The sequence below is a fragment of the Corythoichthys intestinalis genome, chromosome 1 (genome assembly GCF_030265065.1).
Source record: "Corythoichthys intestinalis isolate RoL2023-P3 chromosome 1, ASM3026506v1, whole genome shotgun sequence".
NCBI classification, from domain to species: Eukaryota; Metazoa; Chordata; class Actinopteri; order Syngnathiformes; family Syngnathidae; genus Corythoichthys; species Corythoichthys intestinalis.
In genome coordinates this window covers 62,399,629-62,424,969 of record NC_080395.1, presented here as the reverse complement: position 1 = coordinate 62,424,969, position 25,341 = coordinate 62,399,629, and the positions used below count along the sequence as shown (strand labels likewise).

At 38.4% G+C, this 25,341-nt stretch overlaps 1 protein-coding gene across 1 annotated transcript in view; it reads left to right on the top strand.

Moving 5' to 3' along the window:
* The first annotated feature begins 3,244 nt into the window (after positions 1-3,244).
* The window catches only part of smad3a (SMAD family member 3a), a 58,595-nt gene continuing 36,498 nt past the window's right edge, over positions 3,245-25,341 (top strand). The window contains exon 1 of the mRNA XM_057835317.1: positions 3,245-3,795. Coding sequence (XP_057691300.1) covers positions 3,593-3,795 — 203 coding nt within the window. The 5' untranslated portion in view covers positions 3,245-3,592. The remainder of the gene's footprint in view (positions 3,796-25,341) is intronic.

The following is a 25,341-nucleotide window of genomic DNA, read 5'->3' as shown; positions in this document are numbered from 1 at the left end:
GTGTAAATTTTACACAATTTACTTTTAAAATTGGGTAAAATTTACACTATCAAACTAAGTGTGAATTGCTACTTCAATTTTTTTCACAATTTACTTAAAAAATTGGGTAAAATCTACACTATCAAACTGAGTGTAAATTGTTACCTCAATTTTGTAAATTAGTAAATTCTATAGGTTGTTTTTTACAGTGTATAACAGCATAACCTGCATATACTAGTACACTTTTTGCTGGGGACAGGACATTAATAAGACCAAACAGATTGGGTGATCGGGGCTCAGGGCTACATTTCTCAGAAATAGGAATCTCATTGTTGTTGGAACACATTGTTATGTGTTGCCTACGTAAAAATGAAAAAAGTTTAAAAAATGTATTTTCATGGGGTAATCCCACCTTCTTCATATCAAGGAACTTCACAGTGGTTGTGTTTTGTGTATGTTTTTTTTTTTTTTTCAAAGAAATGTCTGCATAGGCTGCAAATAAAATTATTTTTTTAATGAATGATGGAGAAAATAATTAAATGTTTTAATTCATCAATAAATGTACAGTTGAATTAACGTTAACAGTAGAAAACACATACAGTACAGGAGGACACTTATCTCTAATCTGCTTCCTACTCGAGTTTTGCAGGTTAGCAAGCTCACACAGTTTAATGTTATGCCAACTGTGATGCAGGTTGGACTTTCAGTAGCAAAATTAGTGTCGTTTTCCCAACCTCCACAACATTGACGTCTATTTACAGTGGCTGCTGCTGCGGCTGGCCGAAAAAAAAAAAATTCTAATATCCCTCGTCTTTGAAAGGGGTGGAGGAGGCGCAGGGCTGGACTGGGACAAAAAATCGGCCCGGGCATTTTGAGCCGGGACCGGCCCACCAGGTATTGATGGAAAGACAATTAAGCCTATGAATGAAAACAAACTTTCTTGTGACAATGCTTTCACACTGTCTTGTTGGTGTATATATACTTAAACATAAACTTAAACATACACCATCCTTCCAGTCCCAATATTCTATACAGTACTTAGCGGATATCAAAAGGCTGCATCGTCTAGTTAACCTCCTGAACAATGTACAACGTATGATGGGATCCTGAAATTAGGACAGGGATTAATACGGAATAGAGGTTAGACATGATCATTGATGAATATATTAAAATGAATAAATGACAGATTTAGTGATTTTTTCATAGACTTTTTATTTACTGCATCAATAAAAGTGCAAATAAATATATCCACAGAATAGGCCCTCAAACACGGAGACCTTTAAAAAGTGAAAGGAGACAGAGGAAGATAAGTGATAAAGAATAACACTTTATGGACTTGTATGATCACAGTACTGGTTTCTAGAAAAATCTGGGAAAATAGTTGCATCATATACTCCATATAGTACTTACTTAGGGCAAACTCCTGAACAAACAATGAACAAAGTATGGAGTGATCGACTTATCATAAATATGGTTTAACTTGGCCAATTGAGACCACTCATATACTGTCATATAGTTGAGATTTCACACTTTTGACAGAGGTTTGAATGGAAACTACCAGGCTTGCTCTTGCTTGTGTTGTCTTACAAAAAAAAGTTATGTGCTCGGACGCGCCGGCGCGTCCGCTCGACCTTATAAAGCTTTTAACTACCTAACAAATAGAGATAATACTTAACTAACTAAATTAATAAAATAAAGTTACTTAAGCACCACCAGAATTACAACTAGAATAGCATCATAGAAACCGTCCAGCATTAGAGAAACCCCATCATGTTAGTTTGCATGCACAGCTAGCTAAATTGCTTAACGGCCTAATTATAACTACTGGTGGTGTTAAGAGTTAGCGAGCACAATGAAAATAAACTACACCCACGCTTAATTCATATCTGAACCAGATATACTGCAGTTCAATACTTCTTACCTGAAGTTCAGATTCCCCTCCACTCGGACCGCCGGCGGCCGCGGGTCTCTCCTCCTGCCTCCCCTTCACCCCTCATCCACCTGACGGCCACCCCCGCCATCGTAACCTGTGGTTGCTGCTGTCGCTGAAGAGGAAGCTCCGCCACCGGCAAACATCTGTGTTATTTTAACACATTTAGCGGCATCCGCATGAAGGGCTTGTCTCTTTCTCTCTCTAATTTTTTCCGCGCCTCCTTTCCTTTTCTTGTAGTTATCCATTTTGTTTATCTCCTCTCTCTGTATGTCTGATTAATGTATATCTGATACCTCTGATCAAGAGGGAGGGGGCATCGGCCCTCGTTTGTAATTGGTCCAGCCCATAACCAATCTTGACTGATGGGCCGATCTACCAGTTTTGTGTACCAATGTGATTAATGCCGTTAGGAAAAAAAAAAAAAAATCAGGACCGGCCCAAAATCACCATCGGCCCACCGGGCAAATGCCCAGTATGCCCGATGGCCAGTCCAGCGGTGAGGAGGCGGCATGTTGACATGTATTTCTGTCGGGGTTGTGTGAGTGTGCGTGCTTGTTTGTTTTAGTTATCAGCTAATCAAACGTGCGTTTGAGGGGAAAAAAATGAACCGCCGCATTCTTCAAGTGAAAAGGGGTAAATTTAAGTCTGAACATAATGAAAATACAGTAATTCACTTAATAAAGGAAGGGTAAATTCTATTCTTACAACAAATGGGAAGACATTATAAAGTATCATTATTAATGAATATCAATTATAATATTATATGATTCAAATAAAGTTGCTTAAAAGTTGGTGGGGACAATTTGAGCATCCTGAAAAGTTGGTAGTGTTATGTCCCTACCGTCCCTATGCAAACCTACGCCCTTGTTATGAAGGATAAAGAATGCACTGGGAAAGTGAAAAACAAACGGTGTAATTGAAGTGATATGCAATGTCAACTAATTAAAAGAATGCTGCTTTTCTATTGGGTGTTCTATGATGTACTGTATATGCCAAAAGGCCCTCAATAAAAGTGTTTTGCCCATCGTTGCATAACTCCACTTTGCATCTTAATTTGACATAGCAGCATGCATCTCTATCAGCTTGCACAAGTAAAAAGGGGGAATGGATTGTGCAATTGTCCAGCTGCTTTAGACTGCCTTTTGAAGGGTGTGTTACTTGGTCTGAAGTTTCAATAGACACGCTCAGCTGCAGCTCCCGCATTTGCATTTCATGCAGACTTCACACGGCGGAACCACCGCCGCGGATGACTCTGAACTTTAGAAAAATTACTTAGTCCGGAATGGGGCAGACAATTTCGACAAACATATGTTTGATTGGGATTATTTGTTGAGAGGAAATTCGTCTTGGTGATTTAAAAAAAAAAAAAACGTGTAAAATAACCCCTTTTATTTATTTTGAAAACGTGCAGACGGGACTAGATTTCTTGGCGGAAGGTTATTAATTCCACAGCGCAACAGTGTGCCGTCACACATTTCATGAGCTGCAGTCAAGCGGACAGAGTTCACGGCTGCATTTAAATCCTGGAAACCCCTGTGAAAGTTGAATAATACTCAAAAATCGAGGGAATAACAATTCAACCCGTGTTATCCGGGTCGCTTTGAAGGAGATCGCCTCTGTTTTTATTACCGCGGCAGCCAACCTTGTGGACACTGGAAGAACTCAAAAGCGAGCTGAAAGATGTCAATTCTGCCTTTCACTCCCCCCATCGTCAAGAGACTTTTGGGTTGGAAGAAGGGAGAGCAGAACGGCCAGGAAGAGAAATGGTGTGAAAAGGCGGTGAAAAGTCTTGTGAAGAAACTGAAGAAGACGGGACAGCTGGACGAACTGGAGAAAGCCATCACCACGCAGAATATCAACACAAAATGCATCACCATACCAAGGTAAGGAGAGAAGTTTATGGTGGCCTAGCTAAACCAGAACAATAATGAACCTTTTATTTTCATTTGCGCGTCTTGTCAGTGTTATGTTATAACAACACTCTCATTTACGTTCCCTTTCCCGCGCCTATATAAATGAGTAATAATCAGGTAATAAGGTGCTTCAAATGCACGCTACCTCATGGACAGCACTTATTCTATGCAATATTTAATTTTGCTACACCAGCCTCTTTGCAATATAATGCGTTGTGTCGTAGAGTCACCGAGGACATTTTATACAGCCCGTGCATTGACACATGCAATGCACAGGCTCAAATGGAGTCCAAGTTATATAACTTGTCCTTAATCTGCTCCGTTTTCTGGGGCTATGTGCTAGTGCTGTAATACAGCCTAGTGCTGACCTCCTCTCATTCTTCTCTCACTGTGTAGAATTCCAGTATTTTATTTTATTCTATACAAGTAAAAATAATGCAATGTGATAAATTGAGTTGTGACTCGACATTTTCTCTTTGTTTCAATAGCGTAAATATAAATATTGCAATAAACCTTAGGGGTGCACGATATTCATGTTTTGAAACCGATACAGATATCGATAAATTCCTGCTCCTCAAGGCCGATACCCATACGATAACCGATAATATATACCGTAGTTTTAGGACTATAAGTCACAGTTTTTTTCATTGTTTGGGTGGGGGTGCGACTTATATTCCGGAGCAACTTATGTGTGAAATTATTAACACATTATTATATAATTTCACATGTTATTTTGGTGTTTTGGAGTGACACTGATGGTTTGGTAAACTTGTTAGCATGTTCTTTTTGCTATAGTTATCCGAATAACTCTTACCAGCTATGTTACGTTAATTTACCGGCCACGTTTGCATTTCGTTGTTCATGCATCATGTAACATTATCATACTGTACAGTTATTCAGCATGTTGTTCTCTATTGTATTTTTATTTTAAACTTCCATTCAAGATGACATATCTGTCCTATGTGTTGGATTTTATCAAGTAAATTTCCACCAAAAATGCGACTTATACTCAGGTGCGACTTATTTATCTTTTTTGCCTCTTCGTTGGGCATTTTATGGCTGGTGCGACTTATACTCAAGTGCGACTTATAGTCCGAAAAATATGGTAAATAGTTTTTAAAAGTATATTCACATGGGTTTTTGAACACCTGCAGGCCAAAAATACTAGTGGTGGATTCAGCATAGATTTGCCTTTGACCTAACCCGAATTTTCATAATGATATGAACATTATTATAATGAACAAAACAAAGACAAGAACAGTTTTGACTTCAATTTAAGTGCCCATATTTTATTTTTCCAAATAAATATAATTTGAGTCAATCACAATCAATAAGTCAATATCATTGACGATGTGTTCCCCTTAACAATGAGCACTGAACTAAAACAAACAAACCCAACAGGTATTGTGCTTTGTCAGCAGATAAAACATTTGGTGCAACAGGAGAAGAGACTGTTGTGGTCTTAGTCCATGAAACAACTTTCTTAACGTGGCAATTATAGGACAGCAAGCCTATCAATAACCAAAAGGCCTCTCAAGAACTTGGAAACATAACACTGTAAAATGCAAACATTTGCTAATTGCCATAGTAAGGTTTATCACTCAGTGATGGAAAAATACGGCCTCTAGAACAGTAATAAAATTTTGCATACTGGCAAAACAGGAGTGGAAACAAACGCACACATCCCAATCCACCGAAACCGTGCCAAAAATATCATATATTATCGGGCCTATTAATAATGTTATCGCATTTATTGGGATGACGTCATAATTCCTAATATCGGACCGATAATTATTGGACCGATAATTAACGTGCACCTCTAATATCCTTATACCTCCAGATTATTTTGATGGTGGTTGCCCTTAACTCTTTCACTGTCCTTGACAGTTATAGACATCAAATCCATTTCAACCGGGAAGGTTGGTATTGAGTGATCATTTTTCATTGTCACTGTGCTGCTAGCCCTCCCAGTCAAAATGGATTGGACATCTATGGCTGTCAATAACAGCCAATGAGTTAATACTTAAAGATAGTAGATTTTCAAAACCTGATTTAAAAAAAAAAAATCATATTCCGATCCTCTGTTTAACAAATGAAATTGGAATAATTTAAAGCTGTAGTGTTAACTAATTTCTTCACATGCCAAATAGGGTCACAAGTAAAGAAATTAAACATTGTCCACCAAATAAAGCATGAAAAAATAATTTATATGTTGTATATTTGACAAAATAATCGCGTTTCCGAAGTTCGAGCCTGAAAGGGGACGAACCCGGAAGTGATACGTCACACCGGGAACAGCGTTGGCAGCTCCATACATACGGCCGCCAAACAAAGCCCTTCAAACAATGATTCAAACAGCGATATAAGTGATAGACCGAGCGCAAGGGAGGAGATCCAAGTTTTTGAAGAGTTGGAGGAAGAAGAGGAGCTTGGAATTTTATGTTGGATCTAACATGTATTAGCCAGACGCTAATCAGAATGCAAACAATGTACCTAGACTACCTGACATGGAATGGATACAAGACCCATCGAGATTATAACATTGGTAAGATATAGGCTGTTATTATTTTTATGATTTGAAGATGCAGGCATTTGCACATAATGTTGTGTTTTTGTCTATCTGATGACATTGTTAAAAAAAATAATAATCAGACTTCATGTTCATTTTGGCAGATCCGGCAGCTCTCGTGCATATAAAATAATAATATAAAAACGTTGGGGGGAAAGAAGGAGATGAGTCTTCGATGGCTTTCTCCACTTTATTGTGGCAACAATAAGAAAACAAAATAATAGCGGACTGCCACCACATTCGACCGCGAAGTTTTGCTTCTCGCCGATCTCCTCCTCGCCTCCCACTCCAGCGTCTCTTAAACGGATTGTGCATAGTGTCTTGTTATGAGCTTTTTGTTACAAATGTGTCGAACACACGACGCGCTGACAACCTTGTCTCTTTATTAACACATGGAGCAGTTCTTATGGAAAAGTTAGAACACAGCTCGGCACAGCTCTCGGCAGGAATTGGCGTCTAATGGCGTGAGGAAATGTAGTTTTTTCACACAAGCGAACAGATTACAAAGCACCACTTCAGTGTTGTCCCGAGACTACATTTCCCATGATTCACTGCGTGACCTGCGCGCTCACTGATTCGCTGAGAGATTGACTCAATGGCTACGCTAAACCAACACACTATTTTTCAGCTGTCACCTGTCAGCGGCTCTCATAGCTTATACTGTTCAAATCCACAACAGTAGGCAGCTATGCTTTGACAAAGTCATCAGTCATCTATCCAAAAATCACACTTACTTTTTGGCAAATCCTTGATCATAAGCAGACCGGTTAAGGAAGAAGGCATCTTCGAAGTGTTTGCAGCAGAGAACACTACTCGATGATGGCGTGAAATTCATTCGCTTCGTGCGAACGAAAGATGTCCATTTACGTGCCCAGCTATCCTTTGGCCACTCATACAACTTTTCGTTTGAGCGAGAACAAAACATCGCCACACACCGCTGTGGCATCTTACCGAGAAGCAATGCAACAAACAATACTGTTCTATGGTGGACTTCCCTCGCACGTCTAGGTGTGGCGTAATTTCCGAAGATTGCCGAAGAAAAGCATTTTCGTTGTCAAGGGCGTTGCTATGGGTTAAACAAAGAATCTGGAAGGGTTGCGTTAAAAAAAAAAATGAAAATATGCTTATAATTGTTTAGCCATTGATATTATTCAAAAACATGGTTGGCCAACCTTACTTCAAAGTTCCCCTTTAAAGTTGGCCTTTGCATTGGGGCTGCAGCTATCGATTATTTAAGTAATGGATTACTCTATCAATTAGCTCGAATAATCGAGTAATCGGATTATGAACATTTAATGCGTTGCAGAATGAATTGTAGGATATATGAAACAAGTAAATAAGAGTTTATGCTTGCAAGGCAAGGCAAGGCAAATTTATTTATATAGCACAATTCAACACAAGGCAATTCAAAGTGCTTTACATCACATGAAGATCGTAAAAATCAAATTTAAATTAATACAACGTAAAATCAAAATAGGAAATAAAATTATACATAAAAATCGCATTTAATCACAAATAGAATAAAATAAATAAAAATAAAACAAAAAATAACACTACTAATAATAATTGAAATCACCAATGGAGATAAGCACAACAGGTATAGATGCAATAATAATATTTATTTTGGCTTGCTAAGATTACACTTTCAAATGAGTGTTAAATGCGAATAGCAATAAAATTCCTGAGTGTTTCTTCAAACTATGCAAAGTTGCACTTTCATTCCACAAAAGCAATAAATGCATTTAAAAATAAATTAAAATAACAGAGCGTAGCCTCAAACAATAAAATAAATAAATGAATAATAAATGAGGACGTAAGTACAGTGATCCCTCGTTTTTAGCAGTTAATGGAAACCAGAACCCACTGCGATAGGTGAAAAACCGCTAAGTTGCGCCCCAAATCGCCCAATTTTGTGTGTGGGTGTGTGTGTGTTCAATGTATTTATTCAGATTTATCATTTGAAGAGATACATATAAGACGTGTTTTGTGCTTTTTTTCCCCAGTGTATAATTAAAATAAAATAACTTTTATGCATATCTATATTTCAAGAAATGGTTTTGAAGCATTTCAAATGTAATAATTATGATAATGTCAGGGCAAAGATGGCAAAGTCGATGTGGACCAAAGTCCGACCAGGAAAAGGAAGTGGAGTGAAGGGTTTTTATTGAACAATGGCTATGGCTGTGGCTGGGGCTGTGGCTAAGGCTGGGGCTGTGGCTGCAAGGGCTCTATGGGTGGGTGTCCTGATGGCAAAAAAACAAGATTAGTCAAGAGTTCGATAAACGATCATCAAAAACTACAGGCGTAGTTGGCTGACGTACCAATGGTGACTGCTAGAATCATCTGGCATTTGCTTGCCGCCCAGGCCGCTCCATAAGAGCAGTGTTGATTGGGATGAGCTGCAGGTGCACTCCTAGGTCTGCCACACCCAGCCTGCCAAGGTTGAACTCATGCCTCATTAAACAGGAAGTGTAACAACAATAAAAGCCAGTATAAGTGAGTGTGGGCTAGGACCACCACAGATAAGTTTTAAACATGTTACTGTCCCACCGAATCATTTTCAAACAAGAAAAAAAGAGGACACCCAATCCATTAAAAAAAAAAAAAAAAGTAGGAATATTTTTGTCTTTATTAAGTGCTTCATTGAGTGAGTCCACTCAAATCCGCTTAAGCTGCTCAGATACACACAATAAGTTGCCACAGCAACTGTTTAACAAGTTAAACGATGTTGACGCATGCGACGCTTTGAAGTTTCGGCTTACAAGCGTCTCTGGCAAGATCAAACCTTAACTGTCTGTCAATCATCATTAACTTTAATAAGCAACTCCAGTGTACTGCCTGACCAAGAAAAGCGGCAGGAGCGAGAGTGAGAGACTACGTGATCAGATCGGGACAGCTCTTACAAATACTGCATTTATGTATATATTTTTTAATTGGAAAAAGAATCTGCGATAGACTCAGGGCGCGGAGTTTGAACCGCGAAGTAGCGAGGGATTACTGTACATCAAAAGAACAATTGGCTGAATTGCATAGTAATAGTCGCTGGCTTAAATGCTATAAAGTGCTAACATTTTTTTTACAATGCTCTTAACAAATTGTTGGTACACATATTACCAAAAAAAATTCTAAATATACTTCTAAACTAAATAACGAATGCATAAACAAACATATTAGCTCCAACAAAAACATACCTTACGTTGGTCTTAACAGGAGCAGCTGGAATCAGCCATGTTAGACAAGTTATGGCATATTCATTGTTGCCACTGGAGCGCAGTTTATCCACCCAAATCAATGAAACTAATTGCAATGCTTTTAAAACAAACTACTACAACGTCACTCTAATTAAATGAATCTTTGAAGCAGCAAAATTTGATCCGAAGCTTTTTTCTAATCAAATTATTCGAGTTACTTGATTAATCGTTGCAGCACTGCTTTTGTTGCATAGAAAAGTTTGAACATCCCTGCAGTGGAAGAAGATCTGAGATCTTAGTGAGTGCATGGTGTGGTGAGAGGACAGCTGTCGTGAGAGCCGCGTTGATGTTGTGTCTTATCTCTTAACTAGTGGAACAGGTAAATGTTTGCACTAAGAGACTATTAGTTGTATTGCTGGTTTGGTTATTTCTAAATCAAAACAACTGGCCTTGTGACTGGTTAAAGACAGTATTTTCCTACATTTATTGGTCAAAGACACTAATTTTTATTAGAAATTCTCACATTAACAAAAATAAATGTAGCAAGTTAGACGTTCTAGACATATGTTACAATAGGTAAAAGTCTACGTTATTAGAAAGACTGTAAAAACAAGTAATTACTTATGGTCATTAGGAAAATGAACACCTTTGCTATCAATTACTATATTATTATAATTTTTTTTATTATTAACTATTGTGGTTTTTTTATGTCATTTATTCATGTTTTACTAAATAAATGAATTTAAAAGTTATTAAATGTTAATACAGACAACATTAATTACTAAGTAATAATAACAGAAATACACTCTGGTTATGCCCCCACCAACACCCTAAAGTTGTTATTGTTGTTTGTTTGTTTTTGCATTTCTTAGTCTTTACCTAATTTCCTACGGAAATAATCATCTTACTCACAGATTTACTATTGTGTTCATGCCATACTTTCTTGGGTTTTAGAAATGTCAACACTTGGATAAGAATGTCAACATCCTGTATGCTTCCCCCCTTACCTTCAAGCAGAAGAGTATTTTTTCTGCCTGTCACCAGTCATCTTTTAGATTTTGATATCGCAAGTAAATGATTGCTCTCGCACCAACTAAGGGAAATGGCTAACACTAAAGTAGTTAAACACATTAATTGGCAATTATACAAGGTAATAATGCAGTACAGTCATTTACCGTAGATAAGCATTATAGGTCAACTTAAATATGAGTTAATCTTGATTACAAGTGCATCAGCATCATTGAGCAAACTGTCACCTCTCCAACCACCAACTACTGTTACAAATTCCCTTTTGTCCCTTCTTACTCAGCTTGCCATTACTTAACTTGGCTCACTGCTTACCACGTTTGAGGTGATTGATTTCCTACGGCAAAATAGTAGTGCCAAGTTGCGGTTAATTTGACTGACTTACCTACTGACAGTGTGGGTTTAGTTCCCAGAAATTACAGTGTGAATATGAGTGCCAATAGTAGTCTGTCCCATACATGCAATGTGATTGATTGGCGACCTGTCCAGGGAAATTTCTAGCTTTTGCCTGAAGTCAGTTGGGATAGACTCCTGCTCCCAGTGACCTTGACCAGGATACACGAGCTAGAAATTGGATGGAAAATAGCAGTGGTTAAGCAGTTGTAGGGAAACTTATAATGTTAAATGTGGCAGTCGGGGCATTTTCCTCATCAGTCAAAATGAGGCTAACAAGCAACATTTGTGGAGAATAAGGCAATTTGCATGCTTTGTTTTCACCCAATTCTGTAACTGCAGACATAAACAAGTTACTTATAGCAGCAGAAAGAAACACAGTTGCACTGAACACAACACAGATTTACCGGAAACATTGAATTAATTTAAGAGAATTGTTTTTACTGTAGTAACATCTCAGCATAAGGTCACAGTAAGGAGACACATTTTATTAAACAGCAGTCTAATATTTCATTAGCCTATTTAGAAATAATCTATTCCACCATTTACGATGCATTTTATTGTCACTTATTGCCACACACTGAAGCGCTTAGATGTGACATCGTTGTTACAGTATAAGCTTATACAACTGCTCCTCTATTTCTACCACCCTCAGGAACAAGTGGAGAACACAACAGTATACACCACATGTTCTTAGATCCAGTATAACAAATGAACAAATAAACTTAAAAAAAATGAATAAGAAAAACATCAGCTCCATTTCCTGTGTCATCTCAGGAACATCTAGGAAACATCAGAGGAGCAAGCTGAGGGGCCCTTTCCGACAGCCAAATTTGTAGTTAACATTTTAAAATAAAAAATAACTCATCTGTCTTTTCAGTTTACGTACTGTACATTAGACATTTCAAATACCACCCGGTTAAAGATGATATACTGTATTTTGACGTCCTAAAAAGGCATCTGCTTTTTATTTGGATTTGTCTAAGTCATCGCATTATATATATAAAAAAATTGAATAGGAAAGGAAATGTGATTTAAAGTTAAAAGGTATCAGAGGACAGCATAAATAATATTTTGCCAGTAACTGCACTCATTATTTTGCCGAACATTCATATGCTTTCTTGCATGTTTTCAAACTTCACAATTTCTCCCTGTCTTAAAGTTGAAGGAACTTCAGTCATTTCCATGGTTTGTTTCTAAATAAATCAAATGTGTTTGAAGATAAATGCTAAAAACATGCACATACTGAGACTTTGGGCTGATTTATGCTTCTGCTTGCCGTTGACAGCGGAGCGACGGCGGGGCCCCCACGTTGTCATTGAGCATTTGAAGTTCTGCGTCAAGGAAACGCCTTGCTCTGTAATTCACCGCCAAGCCAGTAGAGGGGTGTGGCTTTGTCTTTGTACAGTTTTTGGGGACTCTTTTTAAATCCCTTTAGTTTTTCTGGTCATAGACAGCAATGGCAACGGAGATGGAACGTGTGTATTTGCAGCTGCAGCGAATCAATATTGAACGACAAACGTTGTTAATACAAATGTTGAAGCGTAAGCAACACAGAAGACATTTGCAAATGTTTAAAAATGGCGGTGTTGTGCCGAACCGGAAACAACGTTTAGAGCAGACCAAATACAGTCCTTTGACGTTCACGGCACTACACGTCAGGATTTTTTGGAGGCACACATCGGGCTATGGTGTAGAGTCGTAAATTGGGTCTGCGTTAATGGTGTAGGTCCGCCGTCCCTGCAACACAAAAGGATAAATCAGCCTTAAGTCTACACTAAGATGGACTATGTTCTATAGGGTATTTCATACCTAACATTGTACCTTTGAACACAGGTGGTTAAGCGGTGTATATGACTCCAGTTAGTGGCATATATTACGCCAGCGTGGAAAATGCCAAAAATGTGACATAGAGGGAGATGCTCCTGTCTGGTCATGCACTCGTAAAGCTTTGCTGGCATGAAGGTGGGAGCAGGGTGTGCTGAAAATGTGGCCGTGAGACGCTTCTCCTCATATATGCGCTCACAAAGGTTTTCTGGCGTGGTAGACAGGAAGCGAGTAGTTAGACAAAGTCATATCAATTTCCCCATTTTGCAACATGTAGAGGTAGTTAAGTGACAGTTGGCACTTGAATGGCAGGGCTCCAGACTGTCCCCAAATGGGGGTATTTTGCAGCTAAAATTAGAGCCAGTGCGAGTACTTTTTTCAGATACTGGCACATGCACAACCACTAAGATAGCATTTTTTTTTTTTTTTTGCTGACTAACTCCTAAATACAAAAGAAGAAAATTACTTGTAGGCCACTTCCAGGAGAGCGAGTCTTACAAAAGGGCCACACCGAGAGGGTCTGCCTAACTCAGCCACATTTAGGCACAGGTCGCCTTGGTCGTCTCCAGTTGTTGTTTGCGATTCTAGAAAATATACGCATTGCCACGCCATGTTTCTATTTTCCAAGTGTTGAGTGCGCAACTGTGCAACGATTGTAACATCCAAGTAACGATTTTAGACTGTTGTTTTCTCAAGATTTATTTCAATCGCTCCTCTTGTAAAAGCAGAGCGTGACCATGCTCTCCCTCCCGTGTGATGCATTCAAATGTGTTCACGAAAGAAACAGTGCTCACAAAATGGACTCAGAGAAGCTGATGACGTAGAATACATATATAAATTACAGGAGTGCTGTCAGCATTGCTGCAGAGATCGAAGAGGTGGGGGGGTCAGCCTGTTAGTGCTCAGACCATACGCCGCACTCTACATCAAATTGGTGTGCATGGCTGTCACCCCAGGAGGAAGCCTCTTCTGAAGACAATTACACAAGAAAGCCCGCAAACAGTTTGCTGAAGACATGTCAACAAAGCACATGGATTACTGGAACCATTTCCTATGGTCTGATGAGAGGGGTGGGCTTTCTTGTGTACCATCATGCAAACCAATTTAATGAAGAGTGCGGCATATGGTCTGGGCACTAACAGGGCACCTCTTCAATCGCTGCAGCAATGCTGACAGCATTCTTGTAACGAGTCGCATGACATTTTGGAGGGAAAATGACAGCCAGTACTCAATTTGGACATTTAGGGATGTACGTAGTTTCTAAGGGGGTGTACTCACTTTTGTTGCCAGGGGTTTAGACATTAATGGCTATATTTTGAGCTATTTTAAGGGGAAAATAAATGTACTATTATATAAGCTGCACACAGACTACTTTTCATTGTGTCAAAGTGTATTTTTTTAGTTCAAATTTAGCAAGCTTGTTAAGAAAACTCTTCCGTTTCGCCCACTTCAAATTTACGAGACCTTTAAGCAATTGTTAAATATTCTAATTCTAATACAAAATAATAGAATTCTATGTCCAGTAAATTTGGTTCAGCCCGTTTTCTATAGTGATAATGTCCTTTTAGCTATGTATTTTAAAAATACACAAAAATGTCTCAATCATTTTGTTGGTTGTGCCGAGATGTTGAATATTCATATTTTTATTACATACAGATACCATATTTTTAGGCGTTGTGTCGAAAATATTTCAGAAAGATGTACTCAACAACCGATCGAGAAAATGTTTATGTCATCACATATGTGACATATGTGACATATGTGATGACATAAAGATTTTCTCGATTTTCACTTTGACATATGTTATGTCAAAGTGTAAAAGAGGTCTCAAGTGCATTTGAAGGTGTCTTCAGCTCCTTCAGCTGTGTTGCTGCGCCTAGCTGTCTAGCATCTCTAAACGTGATCCACAGTTGCTCCTCTTAAAGTCACTAATCATCGCCTCAGTTGTGGCCAATAAGCTACAATTCTGATAAGTACTGTTATTATGAAAAAGGGATGAGAAGCAATTAACAGGAAGACCGCTAAGTCATGCCATACCATTAAGATTGTTAAATGTAGCCAAAGAACACAGGAATAACTGCTTGAGTTCTACAGTACACTGCTTACTGAAGTCTGTCTGGCTCCGTTAGCACGGAAACTGACTACATGAACAGTAAATAACTAAAAGAAAATATAATGCAAAGCTACATAGAGCAACTGTGAAAAATAGAAATAATACACACATCAGACATGTATCTATACCGTATTGTTGAAATTATAATAATAAATAAATAATAATAATAGATAATAAATAAGCAATGTTATTTGAACAATAGATTTGAACTTTCCTTTAAAGATACAAACAATAAATACACATTTTAATTTAAAAGTACTGAAAGCACTTTCCCGCTTTTATCCCACTTTATCAGCCAAAATGATGGTGAATGCTAACATGGAAGAAAAGTTAATAACTCCTTTGCACATTAACTCACTCCACCCATCAAGAGCAACTTGGTACCCAATATCTTAGTTTACTAGATAATCCAGGTACTGAATCAGCAAATCAAAATACAGATCGTTCCTGGGTTACAAACGAGTTCTACGCTGGCAACGTAACCCAAATTTCCGCTTAAGTCGCAATTAACCCTTTAAGTACCCATAAAAAACCCAAATCTCAAAATAACCATCCAAAAACATGTATTATACGTTATTGTACTGGCCTTGCCAAGCTGTTCTGTCTAAGTCCTTGCTAGACAGCGAGTTAAGCTCCAAAATGACGATGTCAGACGTCAGTTTGCTTTGCTAAGCAAAAAAATGTGCGTGAAGGGCTTGCAGCTGTAATCTATCCCCTCTTTCTTTCACTCGGCTGCGCGACTTCTTCGTGGGAGCAAATGCGCTCTTCGTCCTGTGTGGGCGTGCGCTCTTCTTCGTGTGCGCAAATATGTTCTTCTTGTGTACATGCGCTCTTACTTGCGTGTGGAAGTACTACCTGTTCTATGCTTCCTGCGCCAAAATAAAAGCATGCATCACAAAACAAAAGTCAACATTATTAAAGTAAAACAAAAAACAAGACTGGCGTCGTAAAGTCGAAATCACGTAAGTGGGGTACATCGTAACCCGGGGACTACCTTTACTATACGCCGTTCTTCTGTCATAGTGACTATCCGGTGCGACTGTTTAATGGCAGCAACCGTGAATTCTAGAATGTGCAGTAAATTGTTAAATGTAACACATAGAGTCTGTAATTTAGACTTGATCACATAGCATGTTTAAGCTAAAACTGAAGAACACACAGGGCACTCCCAGATTCCAGATCGCCACAAGTGCGCATATCACAGCTCATATTGGTCAGGACTAGCAGCATTCATGCATAAGCCTACCCGGAAACTTATACAATGTTTGGCCTGATCCAGGTTTCATATTTCCCACCACTAATGCAGAGGGGAAGAGGCAGAGCGTATTAAGATGACCCAGGATCAGAATTGGCTGTCAGTGCGACCTAACAGTGTCTCATTGAGAGCTGCCGCTTCTATTAATTCTCATGTGTTCTGGCATGCCGAGAGCAGCTGCCTGCATGTTTAGGCCTGTCCGTGTTGAGGTCAGCTCCTATCCCTCCCTGACACTTGAACTCCATGATGGAGCTTAGCTACCGCAAGAGTGAATGAGTCAGTCCTTAGCTGCACCTACTGGTGGAGTAAATGCATCTGTGATTTTCAATTTGCAGTGAACGTCTAATTGGAAATAATACGTTTAATGATGCCAAATTCACCTATGATTTGTTTAAACTCTATTCTTTCATATTTTCTTTCATATTCACAAAAGAAAGAAGAGTGACTGAATATGTTGAATCCATCAAGTTTAGCTGTTTCCTGTCTTTAGAGGCATTTTTCTTGGAAAATTTCAGTTAAAAATCGAATATACAACCTAATGATCCTTCGCATTAAGAGGCTCGGCTGTATGTTGTTGACTTGCCAGGATTTGTGTAATTTGGATGTTTTATTAACCATTTCATGAACCTTTGTTAAACCTAACTGTCGCTACCACTCCTACATACACATACAGTATAATTGTTGCATTCACTACAGGGGATCCGCTAGAATTTTTTTTTTAAAGCTGTGGTGGTTTTGGGCTACATCGGACAGCCCCACCATGTTGTGCCGTGGCAAAATTGCTTCATATCATGACAAATGAGATTTTTTAAAGTTATTATTTATTTATTTATTTATTTATTATTTATTTATCATCATTATTATTATTATTATTATTATTATTATTATTTAATGAGATTAAAGTTGTACTATTGCTACGATTAAAAAAAAGTCGTATTATTATTTACGGGTAATGTAGCTGTAAGCCGCTATGCACTTTTACATAGCTGTTGCTTAGCTAGTAACTACGACGAAGCATTAGTATAAATCATTCTATGGATAATAATTTAATGTACTGTAGATGAGGCAAAATATCAAAAGATTTCCTTCTTTGTAAAACCGATTCTAAAACACAAGATGCCTTCAATATTGTTGATTTTAACAAAGGCTGCAATGCTCTTACGTAGCTGCTTATTCAGCTACATTAGCAAGTAAGTAAGTGATAATACGACTTTTATTCTCATAATACAAGAAAAAAAGTCGAACTATTACTACGAAAATGAATGTTGAATTAATAGTATGAAATTAAAACTGTATTATTACGTAGGGCTAATGCAGCTGAATAAGCAGCTATGTACTTTAGCGCATTGCCACCGTCGTTAAAATCAACTATATTAAAAGCATCTTGTGTTTCAGAATCGGTTTAACAAATAAGGAAATCCTTAATATTTAGCCTCATCTACATGAAGTTATAATCAATAGAAGGATTTATACTCATGCTTCAACGTAGCTCTCAGCTACGGTACATGTACGCAAACTGCGTACCCCTACGTAATAATACTTTTTTTTTTTCTTCATAGCAATAGTACAACTTACATCTTGTAGTCCTTTTTTTTCTTTATTTGGCTCTAATATGTACTACATTACCACAACAATTATAGTACTTCTGTTAATGGACCCACGTCCGTTGACAACTTAAATCTTTTCTAAATACTTCAAAATAGTCATCTGAAATTAAAACCAGTGACATCAACAGTGCTATGCTAGGATGCGACGATTCGGGTCAAACACATGCCATAAAGAACTTACATCATGTCAGTGACAATATTAAGATCGTTTTCAGAGGCTTTAACCAGAATTACATTCATTAAGTAGAAATACCTTTCCGTGGATTTTCTCACAAACTCTGCGCAAACGTAGTCAGGCAACAGGCAAACCGATGTGATTTTCAAAATAAAGCGTGTAAAGGAACAATTTGTATTTGACGTGCCCTTTCAGATGACTTCTGGCAAATAGTGCGTAAATAATGAGCAATATATAATCATATAGACGTATTGTTAAATTGTATGAATTATAAATTAGAATGTATTTTTAAATCTTAGGAAAAAAAAAACATCATTTGCAAGACGTGGCAGATTTTATTTTGGTGTGGCGGTGTGCCACAATCTTATGTAGGGGAAACCCTGCACTATTGATATAAATGTTGCATTGTTTATTGTTAAAATATGTAAAGATGGGAAAAAAAACATTCTTAGTTTGAAGGATTTTTCCTCTGCATCTATAATAGTTTAAATTTCCCAAACATGAATTCTGGCCTGTCTGATATTTAATTTTAGATTTTAAAATGATTCTTCCTATCTCATTACATCCATGCTGACCAATGTGCTTTCTGGATAAGTAAGCATATGCATGCGAATTGCCTTATGTAGGGATGTCCCGATCCGATAACATGATTGGAAATCACGCCGATCGCTTTTTTTCAGAGGATTGGAATTGTAAGAAAAATATTTATGTTTTTCTGCTTCATGCTCGTACCACTCACTCTCCCTCCTGCTGCTTTTCTTCGTCAGGCAGCTAGAGTTTGCTACTTAAAGTCAACACGGTTTGACAGGTTTGGAGCTTAGATCCGGTGAGTGAAGAGTCTGTAGCTCTAAGGCACAAATGTGTCAATTATTGATTTGTCAATCTTCTTTCTAGAGGCTATTCTCGGCAGTGTGAGTGTGAAGCATGAGTGAATTTGATTGGACTCACTCATATGAATTATATGAATGTTATGCACAGTGATTAAAAGTATGACGTTAAAGGTGATGTAATGAAAGATATGGGTGTGCCTACATTTTGTGCTGGTACACCTTAAGAAAAAAGTGCAACCAATTAATTTTTTTCCAATATCATTCAGGCCTAATATATATATGTATATTTTACTTTATAAGGGGCAAAAGTAACAAAATATTCCAGAAATACAATAGCATTGCCAAAAGATACAAAAATATATATGATTTATACTCCGCAAAACACATGCTGAAGAGGAAGTACTTTAAAAAGTACAGTCCTGTAACATGTTTGGAACTTTTGTTTAAACAAAACCAAAACAAAAAAAATGTTTTTTTCGGTGCCGGATCGGGACTCGGTATCGGCAGTTCTCAAAATCAGGTGACTCGGACTTGGGTGCAAAAATATGTAATAAGGACATCCCTAAGATATAGTACAGTCGTGCTGCTTTGCATTGATTCACTTGCAAAGAAAATGCCGGAAAGCTGAGGGGGAAGGACCACTGTTTAGTTAGTACTAGCGCCATGTTATTATTAATGGAGCTGAATTGTATGCATTAACTCTCTAATTCAGATTCTTGAATTGGAAGTAGCTCAAGGACTGCATCATTGCTTGCGCATGAGGTCACTGTGGTTTGACAATAAGGTTTTTTTTTAAGCTTTATAAACAGTAAACACTTGATGGTAACACCCCTGTACTACTTCATGCCTGAGTTAGTCAACAAAAGAGCTGGAGGGATTGAGGTAATGATTTACCTCCGTCCTACCTCCCTCCTCTTTCTCTGCTTGCTTTTTGTTGCCCTCATTTTCCAATAGCCAATTTCAGATCCTCTCAAACTCGTCACGATTGTTAATTTTACCTTAAAGTGTATATGACAAAAGAAAGCATGTTTATTTCATATTACACGGGAATCATGGCACATGTTTTAATAAGGAGGTGGCGTGCATTTTGTCGGTGACAATGTTTGCCTTCGGGGAGCAGGCAGTGCTTTGCCTTCATCGGCCGGCGACCATGGCATGTGACAAGCCGCCGGTCGTCGGCCAAGGAAGCAGGCAGTGCTCACTTTCATCGGCCGGTGACCATGGCGTGTGACAAGCCGCCCGATCGCAGCGGGTTTGTCCACTGACAATGAGCCATTTTTGCCGTTCATAGCCCTACTCCGTCCTCGGCGAGGAAGAGCATGAACAAAAGAAGAGGCGTGAGAGCTAGGCTACATGCTAACTTGGATTATGGAGCCCACTTGAATCTTCATCTAGCCCACTTGAGCCTCCATCTCGCCCTCTCCCTGGGACCTATTTTCTCCCTTTGTTCATGTAACACTAAACTTCTTTGCAAGTTCACAGGTCATTGTCGACATCTCAGCCTGTCTCTTTGCAAGTTACCAGAATAAACGAATATTGGGTTTTACCTCGAGTTGAACATGTGTCACAATACTATCCACAATACCACGAGACAGGATTGTGAGTTTGAGTTTCATGATTTCAATACGCGTATTGTTACGGGCTTACTCATTACATTTATGGGCTTGTCGGACACTCATTTACTCACGTTCATTTTCCTCACTTGCATTGCTTTTATCGAGTTGCACACCTTAGTCATTCGAGACAGTATTGTTTGAATGAGTCAAAGTGTAGAACTCAATGGGATTTTAGTGAGTGGTTTCATGGTCAATTCTAATGCCGGTAATAAGGTAATGAGAATTCTGACACATAATCATTTGCTATCTGCCACCTAATCCGCCTGTCAGTGTGAGTATGCTACCTTAGGGCAATACTCTTTGAGGCTGCCGGAGACTGGGAGGGTGTGGTGTGAGCTGCTGTTTGCTTTGTGGTTTGCACCGGAGGAAGGGGGTTAAGGAGACAGCTCGGCCTTGACTTTGCCCTGGCCGTCTATCTGCGGGGGTGTGCGCGTGCATGTGCTTCCACTTGCACAAGCTGCATACACACACACGCACACACCTTCACCAGACAACAAACCTGCCTTTGTGCTCACAGGATGATGGTTTATAACTTGCCATGTGCAGGAGCACAACCTGACATAAAAACATGGTTGAAGAAGAGTCTGACTGCTCCTTCAAAGCCAAAAGTTCAAATTTGTACTATGATAAGGACTAGCAAATCTGGGCCAGTTAATAGTTGAAGTTGATGATCCGGACTGACATTTTTTGAGAATGCAACACCAACATTGTTTGGTTGACAATAAATTGGAGGTCACTTTACATTGGTGTCCATAATAAAGTGCTCAAAACAACATTAAAAAGGCCTTATACTCTAAGTAGGACTGGCGTATTATTTGATCTCCATTTGTGATAGTGATAAATATCAGTTCACTCACAGATTATAGCTGTGAATAGGGATGGGAATTGATAGGATTTTTACGATTCCGATTCCATTATCGATATTGCTAAACGATTCGATTCTTTGTCGATTCTCTTATCGATTCTAATTTGGGGGAAAAGAAGAACAAACGTTTTGATTGGCATCGAGTTTGTTTAATCAGAAGTCACAACCTTACAAACTCACAACAAGGTCAAAAGAGGCCCAAAGCCTCAATATTAACTGTGGCAATAAGTGGCAAATGCACAAGAATGTGTAACATTTTACTGAAACATTTTTCTAATAGAAATAAAAAATATTGGTATATATTGGCATATAGGTAATTGGTCTGCCGTTAGCAATATGTGTTAAACTTGCAGGGGTCCCCAAACTTTTTCCAGTGAGGGCCGCATAACTTTTCCCTTCTCTGATGAGGGGCCGGGGTCAGTTTGTAACAGAAAAAGTGTGACGATTGCAGGAGTGCCTAAATGTAAAAAATGATTGTTTTTTCAGAACGCCACAATCAAATAACCCTTTCTGGATATTTCACGGAACAAAAATGAATAAAATAAAAATAATACTATAATATAATAATAATTAATAATAATAACACTATGAATCAAATAGATAATAACCAAATAACCCTCTCTGAGTTCTTCACAGATATAGGCCAGAAAATAAATAACACTATTAGGAAAAGAAAAAAAAAAGTGATCTCTGGTATTGTTCAGGAGGCCGGACCAAATGTCGGGACAGGCCGTATTCGGCCCGCGGGCCGTAGTTTGGGGACCCCTGTTAAAGTGTATTATTTACCAGTATATTGAAATGCATGCCTTTTAGTATATAAGTATAACACCATTTACCAATTTTATGGTGCTTTCACGCGCAATTGGGGGCGCCCTTGCGCTTCCTCACACGAAGAAGAACGCGCTCACGTGAAGAAGAAATGCCGCATCCAAGCGAGTGAGCGAGTTAGTGAGAGAGGGAAGCACTGCGACGACCCTACGTTCTTTGTTAATGCTTGTAAAATATCTACAGAGGCAACACCTGTATGTATCATCTTTTGTGTTGTTGTTGTTGTTGTGTGTTTCCACTCGCGATCGGACACTTAAATTCAGTTGTGTAGTGGTTTGAAGATGTGCTAATGCTAGCGAACGAATGCTAACTGAATTAGAAGCTAATCATCGCTGATTTACGTTGATGCAAACCTGTTTGTTATTGGGGACGAAATTGATTTTTTTCATTTCTATTTTCAGTTTCACTCTTCAAGTGATGGTTGAATAAAGTCAGCAAATTATACCAACGTCTTCTGTATCGTCATTTCGGAGTTTAGCTAGCTGTACAGCTGTCTCGGTGAGGACAGTGCAGTCTATTCCCTCCCTATGCAGTTATCTCCACCTTCCCTCCCGATGCAGTTATCTCCACCTTGCAATGATTGCAAGCCGTTTTGTTGTAATTTTTCCTCGTGAAGTGAAGACACACTTTCGAGCGTTTAAACCTACGTGCTGTCATTGTTATGTTTACGGCTGCAATGCTCGTGCTCCGTGCTAAACCATCGTAACCTTTCATTTTCACCCTCTTTCCTGGTGAAGTGTAGCCAAACTTTGGAGCGGGTGGTTCTTGGCGCCATGCTAGTTTTATGCGTTTGGACAACAAGACAGTCACGACGCAATATGCGTCTTCAGGACTCGTTAAAGGGATCGTTAAGGCTTTTTCATTGTGATGTCGAGGCCTCGAAATACTAGGAACCGGTTCCGAATTGGAATCGGATTTCGATTCCCATCCCTAGCTGTGAACATACTGTATATTTGCTCTATATCAGTGAGACACGGTGCATGGCAACAGCCATTCAGAGTTTACATTTTCCCACTCTGCTTTAGTGTGCAAGTTATAAAAGTAAACCAAACGTGGGGATCCAAGGGTAGCCAAAGAGTTATAAGCCATGACTTGGAGTTGTCTGAAAATGAAGCTATTTTGACAAGTGAACTTGGGAACGTATTGATTGCATTTTCTGGTGGGGTACCAGCTAGTAGGTAGCACCGGCAGCTTGTGAGGATTGCGCTCACTGATTGTTGTGTGGCGGTACAGTATCTGCACAGCAACATGGAGCTACTTTGCATGGTACTGTATGTACAATTTTTGACCAATAAGGTGCACTTAAATCCTTGATTTTTCCCTTAAATTGAAAGAGTGCCTTGTAATCAAGTGTGCTTTATGCACATTGCGTGAATTCTGGTTGTGCTTAATGATCTCAAACCTATTTTGTTGAGCATAACGATATTATACTGCTCCGGTAATGTTCTCAGGACACACATTTATCATCAATCAATTTATAAATAAAAAAAATACATGATTGAATAAATCAAAAAATATTTCGTTGAAAAAGGTGAATTTGAAAAGTAATAAATAATAATCGACTAATCGGACAATTAATTCAACAATTCATTGATTAATCGGATGAATTGCACTTTTTTGCAATTACTTTCAAAATTACACTTGAAGTTGTTATACGCATGTTTAATTAACAATGAAGACAAAATGAATGACTACTTAATTTAAAAATGATATTTTACTACAGCTTCTCAATTTAACTGTACAACCGTTCTGTTTTAAGTACATAAAACAGTTTAAACAGTTGAATTAAAGTGTGTTCTGATTATAAACCATTAAAAATAATTTCTCAGTACACGAATCAGACAAAGTTCTGTTCTTTCAAATATAAAAGTGCTGTTGATTGACCTTTTCCCTGTCGGCAAAGTGCTGTTATAAATTGTGTCAATGATTTATTTTCTGTAAACAAAGGGGCCGTTTACATTAGAGATGTCCCGGTCCGATATCTGGATCGGATCGGACGCCGATATGGGCGAAAAAATGCGTATCAGTATCGGATCGGCCGACACTGAAAAATTCCGATCCAGACTTCCAATCCAGTTTTTATGAAAGTCCGGTGGAAGTCCGGTCTGGGTTTTCCAGTGCACCGACTTACATAATCCATTCCAGTTTTTGCTTCGGTTTCCCTAAAATCCCGTCCGCATTTTACACACACCTTCAACACACTACATTACCGTCTCCCAATTGACTGAGAGACTATCGGTAAAAATGTCAGCTGTGTGGGATTATTTCACTTTAAAGGACCACAAAGACGAAGAGGCAGAGTGCAACATATGCCACAATAAAGTCAAGCGTGGTGGTAAAGCTGTAAGAAGTGTTAATACAACCAAACTAATCCAGCATTTAGCGAAATACCACCACAAACAATACAAGGAGTACGAGGAGTATATGAGGAGTATAAGGAGAAAACCGAAGACAGAAAGAAAGGTCATACGCAACGAACACTGGCAGAAACTTTTGCTATGCGTGACAAACTGGCACTTGACAGTCCCAAAGCCCAGGGAAGAGTCATTGCCAAAGGAATCATTCTGGATGACGAACCATTATTTCTCGTGAGTAAAGTGGGATTTAGACGCATCGGGCAGACTTTTTTCAAAAAATATATATTCATATATTTATACTAAAACGATGTATGTATGTATGTACTTTTCCAGCGTTATTTCCCTGTGTAAATGCATTTATAATGAAAAAAATATGTAGAGTATTTAAACATTGAGAAAACTTGCGTTTTTTTTCTGCCAACTCGAGAGGATTAAAATAAATGTCAAATCCACTATTCACCTGTTAGAACACACATGCAAATATAAAATATATAAATGTTTATTGAATATCCATCTTAAAGTCTTGTTTAACTGGGAGAATTTGTTACAAAAGACAGGCTATAATTTGTTATCTTTATGCATATATGCACTGGCGTCACCAAACGTGATCACACAAAGCGTAACCACACATCGCTCCTGAGTCCTCACAAATAAAGCATAAAATTTTGTTTTTTTCGGGCTCGTGCCTACAAATAAAACATAAAATTTTGGGTTTTTCCGGGCTGGGCAAGCAAATCAAAGGGAGTGTGTAATAGTTAATAGTTTGAGGTTGTTTGTGTGTTTTGCTTTTTTAAGACAGTTTACAATATTATGAGCATGTTTTACTGTCTGAATATGTCATTTCTGTTTGTTATTTATAATGTT